We start from the raw sequence: 23,938 nt of genomic DNA, 5'->3' as shown, positions 1-23,938 counted from the left end.
TCTAACCTCTCCAACCTCGTCACGTCTAGCGTTATCACAGACATCAAAGAATAGAGGACACTGCCACACATACGTTATAGAAGCTTCAACGCAGTAGCTTCCAAGGTTTATAGAAAGCAGGCCATTCATGGCCATGCGTGAAGGAGCGTGCAGTCGATTCAACATAGTTTCGAGAATAGTTGTGTTGCTCGTCAGGCGTTCCAGTGCAGATCATGACCTGGTGGCGCGCCTCAGCCCTGTGGCCATACAAGCACAGCCAACATCGTTGATCACCACTTCCTCACATATAACCTGGATAGAACACAGTCAAGAGGAACTAGACAGTACTACAAGTCCAAGCGAAATCAAACGAAAAACATACCCAAAGCCAACTATTATCACTTTTTCAATCTACCAATTCATCTGCATTTTCCTCCGATCAATAATTCATTCGGTCCTACAAACAGCACAACATGCACAACCCGTTCAAAACCCAAGGTGCCGCACACTACATAGGAGGCTGCGGCTCTTCAGATTCGTCTACCAACAATACCAGTAAGTTCGCTGGCTTTCGCACTCGATATGCTGGCATACCTGACACCCTCGAGCATGTTGCAAAGAAGCCTCTTTGTCAAACCCTCCGAACCCAGTCCACAGATGCTTCGACCCGGACAACGCCAGAGACGTGATTCCGCTCTCCGCTCCTCCGCACGCTTCCCCAGCGACAAACACACCACAAGAGCCCCTCACCATTCCCTCAACCAACCCCAAAATGTCCCCTACTGCATCCGTGATAGAACTCCCCTCCACACATCCTACCACAACTCAGTCGCAATACCCCTCCGGCTGGCCGCCCGAGACGATAGCCTCTATCGAGCGCGCAAAAGCAGCGGAGAAGCACAAGGAAGAAGGTGAGAAAAATAAGACGAAAGGCGCGACAAGGGTGGGTGCCACGGTGGAGATTGTGGCGATTGGGTTGGCGGTGGGACTTGCGAGTTTGCTTGGTTAGGGGGGGAGGGGTTGAGAGAGGGAGGGGGGAGCGGAGGCCGGACTGAAATAAGAGGGTGTGAGAGTGGACTGATTCGAGGGGGTGGTTGATGGGACTGAGCCGAGGAGCAAGAACTGCATTGACGAGGAACGAGGACACGGAAAGATATCAATACAGTTTAAGAACCATAGTCCTGTCTACAAATCATAAAGCCATGAACATCAAAGCATCAAGTAAACCAAAGCCAACGCTTTACTGGCCAGTATACTTCCTGATGGAACTGACTTACAACACGCTGGCAGGTGTGATCATGGATTTATATATTCCCATACTGTCGGCACATGCCCGAGTGCAGATCATAACTTCGTGGTAGTCAAACCGGTTCAGAGATGAAGATCATCTGGGTATGAGTCGCGACTGCATGCCGTAGGCTGCTGTCGCAGGGCACGACAGACGCCGAGTGCGTCCAGGAACACAGGTTCATGCTCTTTAAAGGTTACAAATGCCATGTTGAATCGTCGATATGTGCTGTTCCAGTCGGCTATCAGCTGCAGGGAAGGATAACAATGCTTCTTCTTGGCCGCCGAAAAGCGTCAGACAGCCATGAGCGCGACTTGGCTTTGAGGATGATCACGGGTGCATTCATTGTCAAGAGGCTGGGTGGGAAGAAGGATGAGACTCCGTGAGGTCGGTGGCAAAAGCCCCAAGAATGTCATGTTCCGATTGAAAGTCTGCTGACGAGGAGCCGGTCGTGTTTGCTTGCTCGAAAGCGAACTGACGAGGAGGCTGATGCTTGACCTTTCGTTGACTTGAGGTTTCTGGAGATGCAAATGTACCTGGCGCTATGGCATTAGTGGGGCTGTGACGTGAACGGTAACTGCCGAACGTGCCCCGCGATCTCACCGAGGCTCGAGGAAAGAAGTCTACAGCTGCAGTCGCCTCTTGCTCTCGCTACGGTCACTCCTTCCACAAACAAGCCGCCATGGCTTCAGCAACAGCTTCAGATCTCCAGATTTCGTCACAGCCCCCGCCACAGAGCCTGAACACCTCAGCAAGCACACAATTCCCCACAGTCAACATTGGCACGCGCAATTCCGCACTTGCTTTGGTGCAAGCCAACGCTGTCAAGCAGGCTTTGAAAGATGCCAACCCAGACCGGACCTTTGAGATCTGCCCTGTCATGGTGCACGGTGACAGGGACAAGATCACCCCCCTGCAGCAATTGAGCCAGGGAGAGAATGCAAAGAGCTTATGGACGGGCGAGCTAGAGAGCATGCTGGAGAAGTGTGACTTGGATATCATTGTCCATTGTCTGAAGGGTATGATCGCTGGGCATATACGCTGTGGCTTCCGCTGATTCGGACAGACATGCCTACTCACCTCCCTGACAACCTCCTTCTCGGCGCCATCCTCGAGCGTGAAGATCCCAGCGACGCCCTCATCATCTCGCCTCGTCTACCCAAAGAAACGACGCTCGCCACACTGCCTCAAGGTGCCACCATTGGTACGTCTTCTGTCCGCCGCGCCGCTCAGCTACGCAAGCTCTACCCGCATCTGAAGTTCGCCGACCTACGAGGCAATGTTGGAACCAGGTTAGGCAAGCTGGATGCCGAGGACTCGCAATACTCCGCTATCATCCTCGCAACAGCTGGATTGAACAGGATAGGGTTTGCAAACCGAATCAGCCAGAAACTCACAAGCTCCACCGGCGGCATGCTGCACGCTGTGGGGCAGGGAGCTCTGGGCATTGAGATCAGAAGAGACGACGAGGTTATGCAGAGCATGCTCAGCAAGATCAGATGCGAGCGCACAACGCGAGCCTGTGGCGCAGAGCGTGCGCTTCTGCGTACACTCGAGGGAGGCTGCAGTGTGCCGATTGGTGTTGAGACAACATGGCGTGGAGGTAAGGGCCTGGCGGTCGGCGCACAGCCAGCGAAGGACTACGACAAGCACGGTGCCGCTCTCGAGGTTTCAGAGCCGGATCTCGATGACCAGGAGCTGGTGCTCAAGACGCTGGTCGTCAGTGTGGATGGAACTGAGTTCGTCGAGCACGAGGCAGTGCGGAAGGTCCGGTCTGCAGAGGAAGCCGATGATTTCGGCAAGGAGATCGCAAAGGTGTTAATCGAGAAGGGTGCAGGCAAGATCCTGGAGCAGATCAAAGTTGAGAAGCAGTGGGGAGCGAAGAAGCAATTGGAAGCCATGGGTGTCTTACCAGGCACAGCATAGATGGCCCAAGTACGGGGCCATGAGCGCGCAAGCTTGTTTCCCGGCACAGCATAGTAACTGAGCTGCCATAGCGAAAAGCAGACAATGCTATATGAGACAACTCACAAGCAACCACACACACACATTTTCCTGGCTTCCAAGTACGCCAACCAGTATAGTCTTTGGGATAATGAGCTATTCCAGTGTTAAACGATGTCCAATGGTCGCAGGACGAAATGCAACACAGAGGAAATAGTACTACTGACATAGTCGTGTAGCGATTTAAACGAGAGAGCTTGTGAAGAACGTTGAGGCGCAAGTTCCTAGCCTCATGAGTACCTGAGAACCAATACCACAAAGCCTTCATGATGACTTACTTCACACCAACTTGCTCGCACCCCAAACTTCAAAAAAAAAGAAAGGTCAAAAAAAAAGAAAAAAGAAAAAAGAAAAAAGAAAAAAAAAAGAAAACGCTCTCAGAGGTTCGCATCCATGTCAATTCATTCACCTCAACCCTCACTCTTTGTCAGGCAACCAAATCCAGGCATCCGGTCTGAGTGCAAAACCCGCCCGAGAATTGCTGCCAAATGATGCAAACGGAACAGCGCGTGTCAATCGGCCCTTTCCAGCCAACCTACTTTTGACTCATGGACCACTCTCCGATCGGGCGCGCGAAAACCCACTGTGGGCACTTCGGTAGTCTATGGTCAGCTTGGCTTCACAGGGCTCGACGCCAGGTCTCGATACGAAATGCGGTTTTGGGTGGGTTGAACTTAGGCGCGGGCGAAAGGCAGAGGGTTTTGAGCTCACAGACAATTTGAAGAGGGGAAGCGAATGTGAGTGAAATTTTGCTATTGGTCTACAGTGGTATCTTCTACGTTGATGGTTCTCATAGCACGAGTTTGCTGTTGCTGCAGGGTGCTATCGCTGCTACTTCGGCAGTGTTGTAATCGTGCCGTGTTGTTGCTCTCGTCGACCCGGCCGTTTTCGGTACCGATCGCGTTTCCGTCATGAGGCTTAGAAGAACATGGCGAAGACAGCGGCAAGCGCCGGTACGAGGACGTATGGCATGGTCTGTGCAGTGAGACCTGCTGCACCGCCGGTGGCCTGCTGAACCTGGCCTGCAGTCGTATCATCAGAGTCCGAGACTGGCTCATGTTAGTATCAAGATATACAGGCTATGCACCATGTAATGATGGACTAACCATTGCCCTTTTGCTGCTGTCGTTGAATGCAAAAGTCCGTGAGCGTGGTGTTAGACTGCATCTCCTGCAACTTAGTTGCTGCCTCTGCAACCTTCGCCTTCAACTTCTCAATGCCTGTTTCGTTCAAGCCCTTCTTTTGCTCGAAAGCGGCCATAGCGGTGTCGTTGCTTGCCAGCGCTGCCAGCTTGGTCAACTTCTTCATCTGCTTGCACTGCTTGACGCTCTTGCGCTCGGCATCCACAATGGCGCATTCGCCGACGAGTGTTGTGTTAGACTGCATTGTCTGCAGCTCTGCAGTGGCGTTTGCGGCCTTTGCCTTGATAGCATCCACTTCAGCGGCGTCAAGCTTGCCTTCCGCGACCCACGCATCGAGTTTGGTTTGGTTGGCTGCAATCTGAGAGAGGGCGGTGAATTTGCGCATCTTCTTGCACGACTTCTTCAGGGCGTGCTCAGGATCGTTGGAGCTGGTGTTGTTGCCGTCGCCATGCTTGCGAACTTCGAGGGTTGGAAATTCGGCGCTGGGCCAGGCGTGGGAGGTTGTGGCAAAAGCGAAAAGGATTGCGAGAAGGACGCTGATGGAACGCATGGTGGATGTTATGTATGATATCGGGCCTGCCGTATGGTAAATGTGAGACTTGAGAACCGAAGAGATCGCCTGCGATGTGATGCTAAACAATTGAGACTTGGATGGAGATACTTGACACTTGACAGGTCACTGCCTCTAAATACTCACACAACAGAACATGCTTACTCGTCGACACCCACGTAGCCTCGCTGTAGTTGAAACTTGACAGAAACGGCTCTCATGCTGCCGTGAAGAGGCAGTCAGGCAGGCGCCCGCGATGCTGACGACGAGGTTCGAAGCATGAAGCAAAGACAGCTGCCACTGTTTCCGAACCGGGGGTCATGACGCTGTGATGCGTAGATCAAGCACTGGTGAGTCTAGCGAGGCGGTACGCGCGAGTGGTCAGTCTCTGCGCTCGTTGAGACCAGTTGAACAGTTGAGTTGCGATGCGCTGGGGTTGTCAGTGTTTCATATTCCGTCGAGATCGCGGCAGCCTAAGCAATAGCCTACGCGTCTTGTCCCGAAGTCTGTTTCGTCTCTTGATGTGTGTAATGCTCAACAACGCCTGCCAGGGATCAGGTCGCATGTAGCGGAGGGACGCCCGTCACTTGCTGTTCCCTTGTCAAACACACCTTGACAGGAAGTTGTGCGCAGGCTCTGATCACTATAAAAACCACGATGGACAACAGTTGAAGCGAAGTTTGATTCTTCGAAATTTGGTTAGTGGTTATGTGGTTCAGAAACCGGCCCATCTTGGTTTTGAAGTAACCTGCACTGGTAGGCTCGCAAGACTTCTCCGGCCGAATGCAGCCAGACCAGGAACGCAGGGCTGATCAGCAGGTGGCGGCTACTGGCGCAGTCACTTGCAGACCTCTTCTCTATCCCTTCTATGCACGTTATACGGCCGATATACGTGCACTTTGAATCTGTATTCCTTATTCTTTCCTTGAGTCGAACCTGTTCGTTTAGGCGGTGACGTCACAGTCCTTCCCATCTCACGTTACTTTGATTTCCTATCTCAAATCAGAGCGCCGAAAGTCTGCCCCTTCGCGGACGCATCCCTCGGACAACCCTCTGGACATGACGACCTTGCAGCAGGCTCAAGTTGAATATGAGCTGAGCAAGTACGCGCATACTTCTGCGGTCCTACTTGCGCGTTTTTCGCTTACGTATAGTGTAGATATCTCCAGCTTTTTCGCGTCGACGAGAAACCACTTCTTGCGAGGGATGCAGTCCTTCATGGGTCTTTGAATGACCGTGTCGAGCTCACAATCGTGCGCCTTGGTATTGCGACTGCTCCCGGAGATTAAATGGAGTGCTAACGAGGCCATGCAGCGGTGCAGGGGGCATTCTTAGTACTCATTGATGACAACCGCTTGCATTTCATCGTAGACGGCCACAGAGTGGATGCGGACGACAACCTTTCCCGAGTAGAGTTTGACTCTGGAGAGGGTGCATGGCTGCACGTTGGAGAGAAAGATCGACCAACGTGGGCCTCGCTATTTCGAGAGATCGTTGCAGTCAACCCAGGATCAGCAAGCGAAAGAGTGTTTAGTATACCTGCTCTGCAACGGGATCCTCGAACATGCAACCTTTCAGCAGTGTCGGAGCCGGCACAGTTGTCATTCTTTGCAGGCGTTCCTATGACCTCAAAGAACGGACATAACATTGGTGCCATCTGCGTTGTCAACCGAACTGAAAGGCCGCCGTTGTCGACATCTGAAGCTGGTTTTCTGGCTGATACAGCGCGCAGATGCATGGATCTACTCGAACTTGCAAGAGAACGTGGTTTTTACAACAGGTGTACCGCTATGCAGGACGAACTTGACATCTTCCTCAAATCGCGCGCTCTGCACATTCAGCTACTCGAGGAGCCGCGAACTCCTGCAAGCCGCAAGTCCTCGATACAGAAAATGAAAGCAGGTGGAGCTGAGCGTGTGGATCTTCATACATTGGCAGACGATCCGCTTTCAGGTCTAGACAATCCCCCTGTGGAAGGGAGAGAGTCCCAGAGATTGATCGATGCCGAAATCGAGCGAGATTATCATGTTGCTGAACACGACAATGCCACAGACGCAAGATCATTGACAGCCAAACGTGGCAATGACGACAAGCGAGGCCTGTTAAAAGGCGAGACGACGTATCGAAAAGTTTTTCGCAGGGCCGCCGAATGTTTACGTTCTGCTCTTAAGGCAGATGGGGTTCTATTCGTCGATGGCCTCCTTGGGTTTCATGGCGACGTACAGCCCGTTGCTGAACCAGAGCAAGAGCTTGAACGAGAAATTGCGTGCCCGCTTGCACACCACAACACATCTGCACAGGAGGAGTCCCTATCAAAGGACCGGACCGATGTACCAGGAGATACATTCAGTCCACACGATCCTGATCCACCCGGCACTCATAGCAGGATTTACACCAGCGCCGAGTACCTGAAAGGCGTCTATGTTCAAAGACCTACTGAGATTCTTGGGATCTCCGGTTCCGATGATGTGTTGAAGCTGGTGCGAATATCACAGTCTACGCTTGGGCTACGAGACATCGACGAAGGTTTCCTGCAAAGACTGATGGACCGTCATCCGCATGGTGCGGTGTGGCATATGTCTAAGTCAAGCTTTATGCGAGTGAAGAACGAAACCTTGGTAGAGATCGATTTGCCAGAGGAAGCACGCAGGCTCACGTCGTCCTTCAGCAACATCAGACAGCTTGTGTTCAAGCCGCTTACGGAGCCTACCTCACTTAAGCGCCTAGGTGCATGTTTTGCATGGAGGACCAAGTCAACTCCTCTTTTTATGGATGCTGTCGACATTGGATCATTGAATGCGTTTCTGCACGTCGTTGAGTCGGAAATTGCGCGCTACGATGCCTCGTCGCTTGCAAAGCAAAAAGAGACCTTTGTTTCCTCTGTCAGCCATGAATTGAGTTCGTTCCCTTACATCTTGCGACATCAGCTGCTAATCGCTGTGCAGGAACACCTCTTCATGGAATCCTTGGTGCAGTTCAACTTCTCAGCGAGTCTGGACTTGATTCAATGCAAAAACCGCTTGCAGAAATGATCACAACTTGCGGTTCGACTCTTCATGAGACGCTCACCAGCGTGTTGAGTTACGCAAAGATCAATCAGTTCGAAAGGCGCCAACATAAGTACCGTCAGCTACATCCGCCTGACACTGTATGGGCACTCTCTAACAAAAAAGGCCATGCTTCTGGGCCAGACAGAGACTACGAAGGCCTCTACCTATGCACGAACCTTGCTATGCTATGCGAAGAAATTCTCAGTGTCCTCGAAGCTGGAAAGAGCTTTCAGAACTCACAGGGGAGTGAGGTCATAGTGGTCTGTAACATCAAGCACGAAGAGAACTGGAATTACTACACAGAGCCGGGCGCTCTCCGGCGAATTGCGGTCAACCTCATTGGCAATGCCCTGAAGTACACAAAGAGCGGCTCGGTGATAGTCACATTAAGTGCAAGCAAAGTCGTCGAGGATCCTCTAAGATGCAGCAATGATATTACGTCAGGGCGCACCCTTACCCTCACTATTCAAGACACAGGCAAAGGCATGTCCAAAGAGTTCATGGATAACCAGCTTTTTCTTCCATTCACGCAGGAAGATTCGACTTCGACCCATGGGGTTGGCTTGGGCATGTCAATTGTAAAGAGCTTAGTTTCACTACTCAGCGGCGAGATACAAGTTCAGAGCGAGGAAAACAAGGGAACCGAGATCAAGGTTAGGGTACCAATGAGGATTTGCACAACCAACGATGACGAGAAGGGCCAGCCAGCATTGGAGTTTGAAAGCAACATTCAGACGATCCGTGATCGGAAGTTGTCTGCGGTCATCTACGGTTTTCCAAAATTCGTCCGCGAATCCCTCACCAACTACCTTTGCGACTGGTATGGTTGCACCCTGTTGGAACCGATAAAGGATGCCAGGCCAGATATTATCTTGGTCGATGAAGGGAATGAGGAAATGATAGAGGCGGTCAAGGAAACCGCCCCAGCTTATGGCAAGCACGGTGTGCTCTTGAGCATAGTAATGGTTCCAAGCAGGCTTGGAAAGCGAATGGACACCATTGATGGATACATCAAATGGGAGAGAGTACCACGTCCTCTTGGGCCTAACAATGTGGCAAAAGGCCTGCTTTCTTGCCTTGAAAAACTAGACGAGCTCCGGAAATACGGCGAGAATGCCAGTGTCGATAGGCAGGAGATTGAGAAAGAGCCTCAGCCCCGGAAAGGACCAGCAAACTTGCAAGAACTCAAAGAGAGCTTATCGAGCGAGCTGTACATGCCCAGTTTGGAGAAACTGCAGATAGCTGAAGCCTCACAGACTCCGCCTCCACCTTCAGATTCGTCCAAGTCATCTCCGGGTCCTAAAAAGGCACCTACAAACGAGGATCAATCTACTGCAACCAAGGAAATGGCCAGAAAGCCAATCGATCAGGAAGTGGACCCACAGCTTAAGCCTTCCCCGGTTCTTCGAATTCTCCTCGTTGACGACAACGCTCTCAACCTCAGATTATTAGGGGCGTTCTTCAAGAAGAATGGGTATCGCGACACAAAGCAAGCGAAGCACGGCAGAGAGGCAGTTGAAGCGGCGCAGAATTGTAGCGAAGGATTCGACATGATCTTCATGGGTATGTATCTCGTCTGCTACATCGTTCAATCCGAGCGTAAGGCTAACGGCGAGTTTAAGATCTTTCTATGCCTGTAATGGACGGCTTCGAGGCTACTCGGCAGATCCGTAGGATGGAAACTGGCTACGAGCGTGGTCCAGCCGCCAAGGAATCAGTCATCATAGCTTTGACTGGTCTGGCCAGCCAAGAGGATGAGGACGAAGCTTTTAAGGCCGGCGTCGACATGTTCCTTACAAAGCCAGTGCAGTTTCCAAAGCTGTCCAATCTGCTGCGTCAGTACGAGGAGGGAATCTTGAGGAGACGCAGACAGTCGGAGGAAAGCACATAAGACTAAGTGGATGGCCAACGACAGCATTGTGACTTTGGACTCGGACGTACAATATATACCCAGGAAGGACTTCGCCTCAAGAACAAGACCCGCAACTACTCACCTATCACCTAAAAATTGACATTGTTCCTTTGAGAACCTACAAGCACCACTTGTTGAGATGGAACGCGCGTCAACGCTGTGTTCAGGTTATTTTGATGCCGAAGGTCGTGCCTTCTTGGCGAGGACTGCCCTCCCAAAGGGTCACCCCAGCAAAGGACGCGGCAAGGCTGAACACGCACGAACAGCAGCGAAGGACGCAACAAAACCAGACGTGCTCATAGCTTCCAAGCAATCTCGACGAACATGCACAAGATCACAATCAGTTATCCTCCCATCCCTCTATAGTAGGTACTCTCCCCACACGAACGTGCACCGAGAACATACATCAAGAACGTACACCCCCTCACCAACCCAATCCAAGCGCCAGGTGCGCCTGTCAAACCCACCTCCGTCACCACCACGCGCCACCAACGCCTTCTCGTACTCGTACTTCTTACCCATATACCGATAAAGTCGCACAGCCGGGCCGCACAGCAGCAATTACGAGGCCCTGACCGAGGAGTTCCGGGGTCTTCACACCCTCAAGTCGTGTTGCTGGCTCGCTTGGCTCGCTTCGCTCGCTTCGCGTGATTTCAAGGCGTCCCTGCGTGAGCGAGAACGTGGCGCGCAAAAGACGAGCTGAAGGGAAAGCTTGAAGACACGACGGGCTCGTATTTATATCTGCTGCTGTACCTAGACAACCACCTATATATATACACCGTGCACAACTCAATGTGAGATGAATGCGCGCTTTGCGCACGCTGACATGAAGGAGCAACGTTGACAAGGCTAGGTTTGAGGTTGGGACTGCGGGCCGAGCCAAGTGGGGCGCGTACCAGACCGTCGATTGATGCACGAGGAAGGTGCGTTGCAAGCGGTTCCTTGCGGTGATGTGAAGTGATGAGAAGGCTGGGTTTAATGGCGCTCGAGGCTGGAAGGAGCTGAAGGGTGTCTGTTCTGCAAAGTTGAGATTCTTTGTGTTTGCATGTGCTTTGTCAATCACCAAATGATGCGCAACTGCAAGTGCATAGTAGGCCGTAATGTGTGGAGGAATGTTTTATCATTATCAATTACTTGGTTGAAATCATTACGTGAAAACATTAACAGCACCGAAGCGCTTTGCAGTCCTTCGTAAAACTAGAACAAGCCCAGGCCAATGCCTGCGGCTCCAATCAGCCAACCTGCGATGGCTGTTGGTACTGGTGCGCCACCAGTAAACTCCGAAAAGCTCGAGCTGGGGCGAACGCCTGATGCTGTACCGTCCGAGTTCGTGGTCGTTCGGCTAGAGGTACGAGCAGACGACGCTAGTGCTCTCGATGAAGATTGAGGTGCGGTGGATGCGGAAGAGGGAATGGGCGCAGCGGAGGATGAGGCTGGACCTGTTGAGGAGTCAGCGGCGCTGCTCGAAGGTGATGCGGCACTTGACGATGGAACAGCAGAGCTGCTGGGCACAGGACCGCTGGACGCAGGAAGCTGGCTAGAAGGCGGTTGCGAAGACTCACTTGGAGAAGGCTCCGGAGTCGCGCTGCTCGGCTCCTGGGCAGTACTGATGGGTTCTGCAGGCGCACTGCTGAACTGTTGAGTCGCACTACTTGGTTCCTGCGTTGCGCTCGGCGAGGGAGAGGGAGAAGAAGAGGGGGTATTACGAGGGCTGGACTGTTGAGGTGATGGCGTGCTTGTTGGTGCAGCGCTCGTTGATCCTGGTGTCGGTGTGGCCTCTGAGGATGCAGGCCTAGTAACAGCACTTTCGGGTGTTGGGCGACGAACGGTCGTCGTCTCATCAGCATCAGGGAATGTAATCGCGAGAGTCGTGCTGCCGTCAGTTCTGGTGCTCCCCTCGACCGGGGTTCCAACAATAGGGTCACAAGCTTCCCCAATCGGGCCACCTAGTTGCGCGGTTACGGTAGGTAGGCTATTGAGATAATCTACAACGGTCGGTGCCACGTATGAAGGGTCTGGAATGTCGCTTTCTACGACAATAAGAGGCGCATAGTCCGTCGGCGAGGGCAGATTTAAGCTGAGTGTTTCACGAACACACTGCGAACCGATTGCTTCGACAGAGATGTGACTGAACGTCGCATACGCAGCGTATGTTGTCGGCCACGTCAGAGCTACTCCCGAGTACTCCCAAGTGATGGTCTGCGTGGAAGATGGGAGTGGGTCGGAATACGTTGTACTGCTCACATCAACTCCAGCGGAATCGAAGAAAACTTCTACTGTGACAAGAGGCCGAGTCACTGTTTCAACAACAACGACTCCGGGGTATTGTAAGCGAGTCGCTGTCACATCAATATGGCAGTCGGTCGGGCAGTCGGTCGAGGCTGGGCTGGTAGAGCTCGCGCTGGGTGCAGAGCTAATGCCTGGAGTTATTGTCTGCAGAACTGTTGTAGGCACAAGTTCAGTCGTAGTAATTAGGACTGAGGAGAGCACAGTAGACACGATTGTGGAGGCTGGAATCTGGCTGGTGACAATTTGCGTCGATCCTGGCTGAGTCAATGTGCTTGTGGTAACCTGGCCCGGAAGTGTGATAGTAGACAGGAAGCTCGTAGTCACCGTGCTTGCTGGCAGCGTAATAATCGACGTCTGGGTTGCTCCTGGCACGGTTGATGTGATTGTACTCGTTACGGCAGGGACAATTGAGGTACTCGTTATAGTCGAGAGAACCGTGGAAGGGGGCAGCTGGACGGTCACAATCTGCGTAAGTCCCGGCAACGTTGAGGTGATGACGCTTGTTGAAGGAGGGAGTACGATGATCGAGAGCGAAGTCGATATGGATGTCGAGATGCTCGTTACCGTCCGTTCGAGGGTACTGGTCACTACGGATATTTCGACTCTTGTAACTTCAAGCGTCTGAGTCGGGCCTGGGATAGTCTGCACAGAGGTCGGACCCTCAATCGTTTGAGTGAAAGAGAGCACTTGAGTGGAAGTGCTAACTACTGAGATTGTGGTAGGCACGAGGTCGGTTATCGTCCTGACTTCTCCAGATATTGTAGTTGTAAAGGTAGTCGAAATTACTTCAGTAGATACCAAAGTTGTAGGGATCAAAACTGTGCTCAAGGAGACGATCGTAGGGCCAGGAATTGTTGTAGGGATTGTAATAGGCACTCGTTCAGTAGTGATTCGTACAATTTCGCTCGTGATGGTCGAAGTTATGAAGGAAGTTATAGTGGAGGCAGGCAGGGTTGTAACGCTTCCGGAAAGTGTTATCGTGGACGCAGGCTCTGTGAAGGTTGTCGGGATATACGTTGTACTCGTAAAGGTCTCAGTAACCACGTGCTCAGTAGTGAAGTATGACGTCTGGGTTTCCGTGGTGCGCTCAGTCGTGGTTTGAGTCGGGCCGGGCACAGTTACCGGATAGGAGGATAACACGGTCGTTGTTGTGACTACCTCCACAGGGAAAGAAGTCGTGATATAGGAGGTATACGTAGTTTCGGGGCCTGGAATTTCGGTGGTGATGGTTTCGGTGCTGTAGGACGTCGTGGTAGTTGTAAGCACACGCTCTGTAGTGACGTACGATGTCTGAACGCTCAGCTGAGTCTCGGTGAAGCGCTCAGTCGTAGGCACCGTTACGGTAGGACCAGGTACAACCTGGGTTACCGGATAGGAAGATAGCACGGTCGTCGTTCGGACAACCTCCACAGGAATGTAGCTCGTGATGTACGAGGTATACGTAGTCTCAGGCCCCGGAATCTCGGTGGTGATAATTATGGTGCTGTAAGATGTTGTTGTAGTCGTTTGTACATCTGTTGTGGTGCTGATGCTGATGGTCGTAATATAGCTAGTCTCGACGCTCAAACGGGTCTCAATTGACACTATTGTGAGCTCAATAGTTTTCTCGGAAGTCGGTCCAGGCGTCTCAATAGTCTTTTCCACTGTTTGAGTGGGACCAGGCGTCTGAATGGTCTTCTCGATCGTCTCGGTGTATGAGAAGCGCTCTGTTGTGGTTGTGGGCACGAGAGAAGTGATTATAGTCGTCTCCACGGTCGTATATGTCGTGCCTGGCTCGGTGTATGTGGTTGTGTACCAGGACGTGATGTAGGAGGTGTACCAGGTCGAGTACGTCGCGGTGCTCACCGAAACTTCTGTGGTCTTGTAGGTGCTGACTTCCGTTGTGCGATAGGTCTCGCGAACGGTCTCAACGGGGCCGGGAACTGAGATTTCCTTCGTCTTTGTCACCTCCTTCGTAGGACCAGGCGTCTCAATCGTCTGCGTGACCGAGATATAGTCCGTCGATGTCAGAGTCAGCGTAGTTGCGATATAAGAAGTCCGCCATTCTGTTTGGGTATGGTCGATGGTGACTGGATAACTTGTGGTAATAAAACTCGTGATACAGGTCGTGTATGTAGTAGTAGAAACGCTAACGTAGGTCGACCAGTCTACAGTCTAATCAGCAAATGCACTCCTGGAGGCTTCCAATGTGAGCTTGCGCACCTGTTGTGTGGAAAGTGCTTACGTCCGTAGTGTGGATCGTCCTTTCATCAGTCGTGCGCCATGTTTCTATTGCCGTGGTTGGCACGAGCTATGAATGATTAACAAAGATCGAAGGGGCTGTCATATCACAGAAAAAGACCGCACATAGCATCTGCCAGCCCCAGCTCTTAGAACAGAGCCTGGAGATCTTCAGCAGATCTTGGGCAAGTAAAAGAAGTTGGTAAGAGACTCTGTAGTCCATTGCCAATCTACCAGCCTTCAATACTCAGCTGAATCTGGCCTGGCTTCGTCGAGCAGGCTTGGGGATTGCACAATCGCATCCAGCTTTTTCTGCGCAATGAGGGAAGGGATTAGAAAGGGAGAGAACGTACGCTAATAATAGTAGTAGTGTATGTCTGAGTTTGATTTAATGTGACCGTAGGACCGGGAACCGTGGTGTAGATGAGCGATCCGGAGAGGGTGATATCTTTTGATGTAGTCACAGTCTGTGTCGTCGTGCAGGTCTGAAGGCGTCAGCGCCATCTTGTTTGAAATAAAAAATGGCAAACGCACCGTGGTCGAAGTCATAGTACTTGTGCAGGTCTAACAGATAATCAGCAAGCTTTCAAGATTAGGAAGGGATTGAGAAGCCCGTACTGTGGTCTCTGTAATTGTGTGATTCTGCCCAGGTACTGCAGGCCCGGTGATGGTCAGGTAGGCCGAATTGGTCTTGTAGACCGTCTGGAAGGGTCAGCATGTGGCTATTATGAATTGCGCCGGATATTTACTTCGGTAGTGGTGATGTTGTGGCCTGGCTTTGTTGTCGTTTCGGTCTGGTACCCGCGTCAGCTCGAGCATCTTGCGATTGAGATCGATTGAGGACTTGAGTGGCGAAATGCCTGTACAATTTGGGGATGGGGCCGATTCTTACCACTGTGCAGGTAGTTGTAGTTAACTTTGTGCTCGTTTTTGTTTCATAACAAGTAGATGTAGTAGTCTTGTAAGAGGTGACAACCAGTGTGTACGGCTTCTCGACTAGTTTGGTCTTTGTCACGGCTTGACATGTCGGATATCCATACCCGCCTCCGCCTGCCACGGAGAAGAGTGGCTCCTCTGTTGTCGAAGGGCTTGGAGGGGCCTTGAGCGCCTGAACGGTCTGATTGTCTTGGGCGGCAACCACCCCAGCGAAAGCCAGCAGATACAAAATGCCACGCATCTTGAAAGGGAGCGACTGCTATGCCGGCTGAGAGAATGTGCCAGTCTGAGCCTGTGGCGATTAGACATGCACGTGAGGTGACGGAAAGTTGTGGAGGATCTTCATATGCAGGGCGCCCTAGCTCTGGGGGAACTTGGACCAGAGCACAGGCGAACCCGTTTTAGAGACACACAATTGAGGACCTGCCATTGTGGATATGACCTGACTTGGTACCAAAGGGCTGTGCAAGAGTTTAGCAGAGAATTATCACGTACCTCAAGAGTAACGATAGGCTGAAGGCTGAAGCTTGAGAGAAGAAAGGCGAGTGAGCAGCAGCCCGTGACTATAAGGGAAGGATGACGGTAGCAAGCAATCCACAGCTTACAGTAGCGTGCCATTGAACTGGCAGGGCTGGGCCCTGAGCTTCAACAATCCTACCTACCATGATGGGTAAACACCAGGTCCCGAGCAAGAGTCATGCAAGCGTAAGGCAGTGAAGAGAGGCGGTGCATCATCCTAGACCTATTCGAGGCAAAGACGTGACCGCCATGAGGAAGAGGTGAGCAGCGCCGGTGGTTGGATAGCGCAAGAGGCGGAGGTACGGCCAAGAAAGCATCGGATGTGGTGCAGAATGCGGGCGTAAGACTCGGCTCCTCTAAGCGCACACGGTCGGACAGATCCAAGACTGTCTACACACTATCCAGATCAGTGGTCTAGATATTGCTCGCAAACCCCACGCCCATGGCAATTACTGGCATTGACGACCAAAGGCTGATTGCGGCTAGTGACTTACCCACAATGTGCTGGACAGCTGCAGGCCGCCAGTGAATGTATACATTAGCGCAAGGAAGGATTCTGATGGAGGGTGAAAGGGCCTGCGCGGTATACTGGGGGCCAAATCTTGGTAAAAGTTCGATGGCATCGTGTTGCTTTTGCGCTGCCATCAGGTGCCCCGCCCGCCTTGCTGTGATCTACAGTACACCGCCATAGTTCGCATGCTCAATGGGTGCGACATACGGAAGTTGTGTGACGATCAGTTGATGCGTTGAGCACCTCGGTTAGATGTTGTGCGGCTCAAGTGTAAGCAGCGAATGGCTCTGATGTCCGTGCAACCCAGCGGGACCTGCTAGCGCGGCACCGTTAGATCTCGTATCATTGACCTGCTGATTAAGGCGGCCACTAGTCCCTGCCAAGTATAGCACTCAACGCTCTCCGGCCCGCCTTCTAATCCTCCTTCCCTAGCCACCTTGCTATCGCTGCAACCCTTCCTGCAGCCCTGGCACACACCTATTCAGACTGGTCTGGGCACAACACGCCAGATTCTGCGAGGCCAACCCTACTTGTTTCTCCTCCAATAGTCAGCCTGGAACCAGCCACAAACTCTGCGTTCCCTCAGCGGTAAACATGGACCAGTTATATATAGGCATTCCGACGAGTAGAAACGCACGAAGCTGTCGTGCTGGCAGTGCGATGAGTGTACCCCGCCCGTGGCGCGGACGGTGCTCAAAAGAAAGCAGTTGGGCTTGGCAGCCTCCAGCACCCGGCTGGCCCTATCTCTGGACATCGAAAACAGTATTCCGCTGACGTTGTGACGCTAACGCACAGTGAGGCCACAACCCTGCCACCAGCCCAAGCTGGTATTAATGCTATGCGCGAGGCTGTTGCTGGTATCGGCCGACTTGTCAATAAGTACTAGTCCTTCCGCGATTTGCGCCCCTCCTTGTTCTTGACCCTTGTTATTGCGCGCTGGCCCTTCGAATTCCGTTTGTGCTCGTTATGCCAGACTCCTCATAATGCATCTCCAAAAACGCGTCGATGTAACGACAATACCGCTTCCTAAAGTTGTGCCCACTAGTGGAGATTTCGATGGCAACGATGGAAAATGGTCTACTTTCCTCATCAACGTCAACTCCGACAACCAAGGACTGAACGGGCAGGACTTCAAGGTCTTAGTGTCTACATCATCTGCGCTCACTCTTCTCCCTGCGCCAAACGAACAATGCAACCCAGATTGTGCGGCAAAACACGGCGTACTTACATACAATGGAAAGCAGGTCACGGGCGTGCAAGAATCTGAAAATTGGCAGGATGCGGGAATATTAAGCATTCCCCTTCCATACTGGTACTCAAACGACTACACGGGTTACAACTCTACGCCGCGTGGAGTTTGGGGGACCACGAACGTTGGGCTTGGGCACAGCTCAGCGCAGAGCCTTGTCAATCCAGGACTTTACGCTGTAAAGTACACATCCAACGCCTTCTTTATGGGCTCTTTTGGGCTTGCTGCAGGTGAGGTGGGCGGGCAAGGCGCAACCAAACCAACTTTCTTGTCGCAATTCAAGGATCTCCAAACTATCGCGAGTCCTTCGTACGGCTACACGGCTGGTGCTTGGTATCGTGAGTGACTGTTTCCTTTGCCACTTTCTATGTTATGATGTTCTCTGACGACTTCAGGTAACAACCGCAACGGTGTGCCTGGTAGCCTGGTTCTCGGTGGTTACGACAAATCACGTATGGCGCGTGATGGCCTCTCACTACCAATGCCGAACAACAAGAATAACACACTTGTCGTCGGAGTCCCATCAATATTGTACAGGCCAGATCAAGACGTCGAGGCAAACCAATACTCTTTCACAGCGAACACTACCGGCGGCTTCCGTGCCAACATTGATTCGACACTGCCTTATCTGATTCTCCCCGATTGGATCTGTGACGAGTTCCAAAAGAAGTTTCGCCTCACTTACGACAATGAAACCAACTTCTACACTGTCAACTCTTCTGCGCACAACTGGAATGCACAGCAAAATGCTACAGTCACGTTCCAGCTCGCAGCGGGTCCCTTGAATAGCGCTGATCTCATGAACATACAGCTTCCGTACGACGCATTTGATCTACAACTCTCTGAAACTGGGGCCAATGGTACGAACTATTTCCCAATCAAGAAATCAAAGGACGGCGTATACATCTTGGGCCGCACCTTCCTTCAGGAAGCGTACATCATCGTCGACTATGAACGAGCCAACTTCACGGTTGCTCCCGCTTCCAATCCGAACTCTTTGCCGAAAGAGGACCTCAAGATCATTTACAATACAACATACCATCCCGGAGCAGGGACACCGGATTCGGACGGAGGACTGGCTCCTGGCGCCATTGCTGGCACCGTGGTTGGAATTGTCGTTGCTTTCGCAATTGCTGGTATCGTTGCCTTTTGCTGGTGGAGGAAACGGAAGAACAAGCGAGAAGTGGGGCAGAAGCACTATGCAACTTCGCAGATCGATCCAACATTGGCCGGTCAGGAGATCAAACATCGACGTGTGTCCGAACTCACTGGCTCCGACCTCCCAAGCTCTCCCAAAACCCCGCTCGCTGGCTACTACACGGCCGATCATAAGTCCGTCCCACCGATTAGTGAAATGTCCCCAGACAGCCCGCCAGTTGAGCTCTACAGCCCTCCACCAGAGAGCGCAAGCGACATCGATGGTGGTCGTGATTACTTCACGGCTGGCAAGCCTCATAGGAGAGGCGCACAAAGAGATCGTGCTTCGTCAGGTCACAACACCCCTGGCACTCCCATTGCTGAGCTACCTGGCGACGATGCGCAATTCCACACACCAGGCACACAGTTCGATGCTGTGAGTCCACTGAACAGCCCGCTGCATAGCCGTGGCCCCAGCGACACATCTTTATTAACGAACATCGATGAGAGGCTTGCAGACAACAAGAAAGACGCCACCAGGCCCGCACAGTCTGCAGAGACAGGTGCTGCCGTTGGAACTGTTGGTCCAAAGAACGAGGTGCAGGCCGAAACCACCACAGAGGCTGCTGCAGAACGACGCCCTTCACATCAACGAGGACTCAGCGACACCACGATCGCAAGCGACAGTACCGCCGTCTCTCAACCCACACCCGAAGAGCAAGAGCGTTGGGCCAGAGAGCCCAGGCGACCACTATCCGAATGAGGCAGAAAGAAAATTAGTGTGAGACACCTTAGTGGCATTATCGTTCATGTCTATTATCCATTGCTCATTTGCTGTCGGCACATGTTGAACACTTGTTCCCCTCGGGGGCTTTTGCGCGAATCAACATTATGATTGAGTATTTGATACCCAATAGTACGCTCTTTAGTACGAGATGTAATATCACACATTTTACTTCTGATAGAGGTCTAGTGATGGTATTGGTGTGGTGGGGTTTCAGCCCACTGAGCAGCTGTACATGCGCAAAGTTTGCCCTTCGAATATGGCTTTGGTGCTGAAAAATCGTGATGCGCACTTGCTGTAAGGCACCAGGTGCTAGTCGAGCTGAGTGTTAGACGGGCAATGCTGCGCATTCGATCAGATTCACCGTAGATGTGCACTTGCTCCGTCAAGATGTTCAGGCACGGAGACTGTTCAGGTACGGAGCCTTGCTCTTGCATCGTAGAGAAAGCCGACCACAACATCTCGGCGACAATTCATGGCTGCGGCTTTCGGTATATTACAAAGGCTCTGCAACATCTGCAAAGAACGTTTCAGCCTTGTGGAATGCTCTTAGTCTGCAAATGGTTCACGCATCAGCATTCAATGCCTCCCGTGAATCTAGCGACTAAGAGCCTGTATCCAGTGTTGTCCACCACCCGAGGTCTTCGCTCTCTGTAAACTTTAGTGCCAAGCCATGACAGAGGTATACGAGTGGCTGCAGACGTTGCTCGCACTTCTTGAGTGCTCAGTTGGTCTGGACTGAGGTGAAGGTATGAAGTGCAGGGATATCCCGTGTAAGGTCACATGGAGGCGTAAGGCGACATCATCAATAGTGTCGCAATCAATACTGATATCGAAAGTCTTAGAGGCTGCAAGTCGGGTCAGCAAAGAGGTTGGGTGCCGCTGACAGGAAGCCTCGCAGGCTGATATGTAAGCACACAGCATTCATCGGCTAAAGTGCGGTGTGGTGAGTACTTTCTGCCGTGCCTGCTGCCGTGCCTATGAATCGTAAGACGAATGTAGATTGTGTGCGATTACGGTGAAGATTAAGTGAGTGGAATTTCGTCATTCGTAGATAGTATTGAACGTATATCTCTGCTGTGCAATTGTTGGCGCGGCGCCTGGAGTCACGTGATGGACACGTGCAGGTGGCTATTCTAAGGTGCGACCGCGGAGCTCTTGTTATGAGCCTTCGCGTTTCTGCGAATGTTCTGCCGTGCCTGCACCTTGCCCATGCGTATGATTTGTTGGTTTGCTGGATGCATGCTTGCTATAATCGCTATATTGGTTCTGATTCCGCACTGTATCAGACATCGGAGGCAGATGTGATGCGTTCGTTATCTGAGGCGCATATGAGGGAGGCATTTGACCTGTAAGCTGTGGATATGGTCCATTACGGTCCAGTGTCGATACGCTTTTGTGTTGAGGTGATCGCGAAGAAGGTTCAGAATACTGACGGAAAGAAACTGTCTGCGGCGGTTGCTGTGCGTATGGCAGAACAAGCGGCCCTTGTGGCTGTCCGAGACCTCCAGGAAGTCGATTGATGTTGGTGAAAAGGCTGTAAGTGGGATCTGTCTCCAAGAAAGACAATGGCCACTGCAACACTGGCAGCCAGCTCTTATCGACACCATCGTAACAAGCCTTCATCAATCGATAGCCCCACCCATCCATGAACCAGTAACGTGGCTCCGCAGCGAATAGCATGGTAGCGTAGTACATCAGTATTACAAGTGCTCCCGAATGCCTTTGCCGAACACTGGCGAGGAAGTTGCCGTCGAGGTGCAGTGGCCAGAAGAACAGAAATCGCAGCTCTCGGTTGTCGACTCGCGGAGGGCTTGCTAGCTTGAGCACAGGCTCGAAGTGAGCGATGGCACCCAGGAACCCCGCACGTTCTGACTCGGATAGGTTGGGCTCGGATTCGATGAACAAGATGAGGCTTGGTACATGCTGTATCAGTTCCTGGAGTAATGGTTGCGACGGTGTAGATTCCAGTGGATCTCGAAACATAGGAGCAAGAAACGACTTGAGCACATGCGCATGTGCAAGTGCCAGTACGTTCCCCATGCCTTGCATGAGCGAGAAAATGTTCAAGATATCATCAATAATGGATGGTGATGAGGGTATATCAGCACAGCTGGCCTCGAACCCTGTTGAGGCAAAGACACCCAGTGTGAGAAGTGTCGAAGTGGCAACGATGGCCGGTGCTTCGTCTGGGATGATAGTTTGAAGCTTCGGTCGCATTCCTTTGATGGCAAGATCTTGATGATGGATGCCCAATGTGTAATACTCCTGACGCTTATCAGGAATCTGTGATGCTTTGTGAAATGCTGCGAACGCAAGGATCTCGTGCATCAAGAACGTATGAGTGACTGCAATCTTCGGAGCATCGACTCTCCAAGTATGTCGCATATCTTCTCTTTGTGATAACTCGTCATAGGCTTCGATGGTCCAGTGATGCCTGTATCATTTTAGCATTACTTTCCTGATACGTTCAAGATTTACAAACATCAACTCTACATCCCGGACCCAAAGATCTGACTGGTTCGTTGCAGGCTTATGTATGAATGGCCTCAGGAACGGGAACTGATCTGGTTGCGAGCTTGGAGAACTACCCTCTGAAGCTGCATCCCCAGGCGACATAGCTGAGGAATTCAGAACATAGTCGATGAGCAGAGAGGGTGACGATGTCGACGAACCCTAGGAGCCTTTCAGTCGCATGTTGTACAGCCTGATTGAGCGAACTTACAGTTTTGGAGCGCTCATTTGAGGATTTGCTCTCACACTCACGTTTTGGAGCAACACTACTACTTGCGGATGGAGTGGAAGGCGGTGGATCTGTTATAAGGCTACATTGTACACCGTGTCTTGCACAATTAGTACACGGCTTGAGCTCATCGCACTGTCAGGTCATCAGTTTGTGCTTTTGTTGATCCGTCAACGAATGGGCATCTAGCAGCTAGACGCGGCTTTCATGAACGCACCTTCACGTGGCGTGCCTTGCACTGCCGGCAACCCAGCCGACTCTTCTTGTGGCCTAGTCGCGGCATTGAGGTTTCACTGACCAGTTAGGTGGCACTTGAGGTCGCTCTCCGGCGATCTGGCTGGGTCACCCTCGATGCAGCCACTCGATGGTGTCGTTGTTGTAAAGCGAATGCGAGGCGGGGTGGAAAGGCACAGTGGGCCGACAATCTCTTCTTGCATGGGTGGCATGGCGCTATTCCCTGTTTGCTACCAATAATGACAAAAACAGAGTCAGTTTCGGATTCGGGTTGGCGGCTGGAATCGCGAAAACATTGTGTTTTCGAACCACATTGTTCACGATGTACGTTCGCGACACGGAAACTACGGTAAGCTCGGCCATATACCGTGTCCGTGCACGCAATGCGCGGATTCACGCAATGCGCCAAGATGCTTTATGCACCCATACTTCACAACACCATAACTCAACGCCACAATAATGCTAGAGGAAGCCATTAAAGAGATAGATGCTATGATGCCATGCAAAAACATCCCTTGGATGCAATTATCCATAAAGTATGGTGTTGCGCACTCTACGTTGACATGCAAGTACCAAGGAGAAATACAATTGTGTGAAGAGCAGGCAATTGTACAGCAAAAGCTCACTTCACAACAGGAGGACAAGCTTGTCAAGTATATAGAGGAGCTTACAGCTTGCCATCTACCTCCTACAAGGGAAATGATAGCAAATTTTGCATTGTCAATAGCTACAGAGCCAGTGAGCAAGAGCTGGATTACCTGCTTCATCAACAACCACTCCATCCATCTCTTTTCTCAATACTCAACAGGTATGGACAGCAATTGCCACAACGCCAATTTGTATACCAAGTACAAGCTCTATTTTGACCTGTTGCAGTCCAAAGTTGCCCAATACAACATTGATGCTGAGCACACATACAACATGGATGAGAAGGACTTCATGGTTGAAGTCTCCACTAGGACCAAACACATGTTCAGCAGACATATGTAGGAGAAAAAGGAGGTTACAGCAACTACTCAAGATGGCAATTGTGCCTGGGTGACGCTTATAGCATGTGTGTGTGTGTGTGTGTGTGTGGTGATGGATCAGCACTGCCACCAGGCTAGACTGGCAAATGGGTAGGGGGTACCCAGGGGTTGGGTAGGGGTTAGGTTGGGGTCATTGGGTGTTGAAATCATACTTTAAGCAAAGCTCATAAGTACTATTTCAATTGTTTCTTGGGGATGAGTAAGGCATGAAGGAACAGTAGGGTAAGTCACCTGAGTGAAACACCTAACAACAGCTTGGGGTAATGATGAGTAGTACAGGCAATCTGTCTAGCTCAAAGGTTGTGTTACGATCCTACGTCCCACGATAGGATGACAAGCAATAAGTAACCGCCAACCAAACAC

General features: G+C 51.7%; 6 protein-coding genes across 6 annotated transcripts; 4 read left to right on the top strand and 2 right to left on the bottom strand.

The window, feature by feature from the left end:
* Positions 1 to 452: 452 nt before the first annotated feature.
* Positions 453 to 988, top strand: BU25DRAFT_421870 (uncharacterized protein; the record flags this gene model as incomplete). The annotated part of the gene is made up of 2 exons (XM_033708117.1): positions 453 to 534; positions 588 to 988. The coding sequence occupies 2 exons, from the start codon at positions 453 to 455 to the stop codon at positions 986 to 988; spliced, it is 483 nt and encodes a 160-aa protein (XP_033561646.1).
* Positions 989 to 1,908: 920 nt separating this feature from the next.
* BU25DRAFT_411059 (porphobilinogen deaminase) lies at positions 1,909 to 3,303 on the top strand. The gene is made up of 2 exons (XM_033706451.1): positions 1,909 to 2,286; positions 2,334 to 3,303. Exons 1-2 carry the CDS (start codon positions 1,950 to 1,952, stop codon positions 3,191 to 3,193), a joined length of 1,197 nt encoding a protein of 398 aa, XP_033561645.1. The 5' UTR covers positions 1,909 to 1,949; the 3' UTR covers positions 3,194 to 3,303.
* Positions 3,304 to 4,189: 886 nt separating this feature from the next.
* Positions 4,190 to 4,963, bottom strand: BU25DRAFT_458779 (uncharacterized protein; the record flags this gene model as incomplete). Its single annotated transcript, XM_033710234.1, has 2 exons — positions 4,190 to 4,320; positions 4,378 to 4,963. 2 exons carry the CDS (start codon positions 4,961 to 4,963, stop codon positions 4,190 to 4,192), a joined length of 717 nt encoding a protein of 238 aa, XP_033561644.1.
* A 1,059-nt stretch (positions 4,964 to 6,022) lies between these two features.
* BU25DRAFT_458778 (uncharacterized protein) lies at positions 6,023 to 9,904 on the top strand (the record flags this gene model as incomplete). The annotated part of the gene is made up of 5 exons (XM_033710233.1): positions 6,023 to 6,066; positions 6,123 to 6,226; positions 6,278 to 7,861; positions 7,909 to 9,576; positions 9,636 to 9,904. The coding sequence occupies 5 exons, from the start codon at positions 6,023 to 6,025 to the stop codon at positions 9,902 to 9,904; spliced, it is 3,669 nt and encodes a 1,222-aa protein (XP_033561643.1).
* A 7,365-nt stretch (positions 9,905 to 17,269) lies between these two features.
* On the top strand, positions 17,270 to 19,744 carry BU25DRAFT_65203 (acid protease). The gene is made up of 2 exons (XM_033711992.1): positions 17,270 to 17,987; positions 18,045 to 19,744. The coding sequence occupies exons 1-2, from the start codon at positions 17,384 to 17,386 to the stop codon at positions 19,547 to 19,549; spliced, it is 2,109 nt and encodes a 702-aa protein (XP_033561642.1). The 5' UTR covers positions 17,270 to 17,383; the 3' UTR covers positions 19,550 to 19,744.
* A 987-nt stretch (positions 19,745 to 20,731) lies between these two features.
* Positions 20,732 to 22,826, bottom strand: BU25DRAFT_393419 (uncharacterized protein; the record flags this gene model as incomplete). The annotated part of the gene is made up of 4 exons (XM_033704693.1): positions 22,531 to 22,826; positions 22,296 to 22,448; positions 22,056 to 22,246; positions 20,732 to 22,007 (listed from the first exon to the last, which is right to left on the bottom strand). The coding sequence occupies exons 1-4, from the start codon at positions 22,594 to 22,596 to the stop codon at positions 20,732 to 20,734; spliced, it is 1,686 nt and encodes a 561-aa protein (XP_033561641.1). The 5' UTR covers positions 22,597 to 22,826.
* Between the last annotated feature and the right edge of the window lie 1,112 nt (positions 22,827 to 23,938).

The sequence above is a fragment of the Macroventuria anomochaeta genome (assembly GCF_010093625.1).
Source record: "Macroventuria anomochaeta strain CBS 525.71 unplaced genomic scaffold BU25scaffold_17, whole genome shotgun sequence".
Classification (NCBI taxonomy): Eukaryota; Fungi; Ascomycota; class Dothideomycetes; order Pleosporales; family Didymellaceae; genus Macroventuria; species Macroventuria anomochaeta.
The sequence above is the reverse complement of the archived record's forward strand: the minus strand, read 5'-3'. Positions and strand labels throughout refer to the sequence as shown.

Bases quoted from the DNA above. Each gene is read 5' to 3' on its own strand.
- BU25DRAFT_411059 (XM_033706451.1), top strand. From the start codon at position 1,950: ATGGCTTCAGCAACAGCTTCAGATCTCCAGATTTCGTCACAGCCCCCG. The intron at 2,287-2,333 runs GTATGATCGCTG...TGATTCGGACAG, and splicing joins CATTGTCCATTGTCTGAAGG to ACATGCCTACTCACCTCCCT.
- BU25DRAFT_65203 (XM_033711992.1), top strand. From the start codon at position 17,384: ATGCATCTCCAAAAACGCGTCGATGTAACGACAATACCGCTTCCTAAA. The intron at 17,988-18,044 runs GTGAGTGACTGT...TGACGACTTCAG, and splicing joins CACGGCTGGTGCTTGGTATC to GTAACAACCGCAACGGTGTG.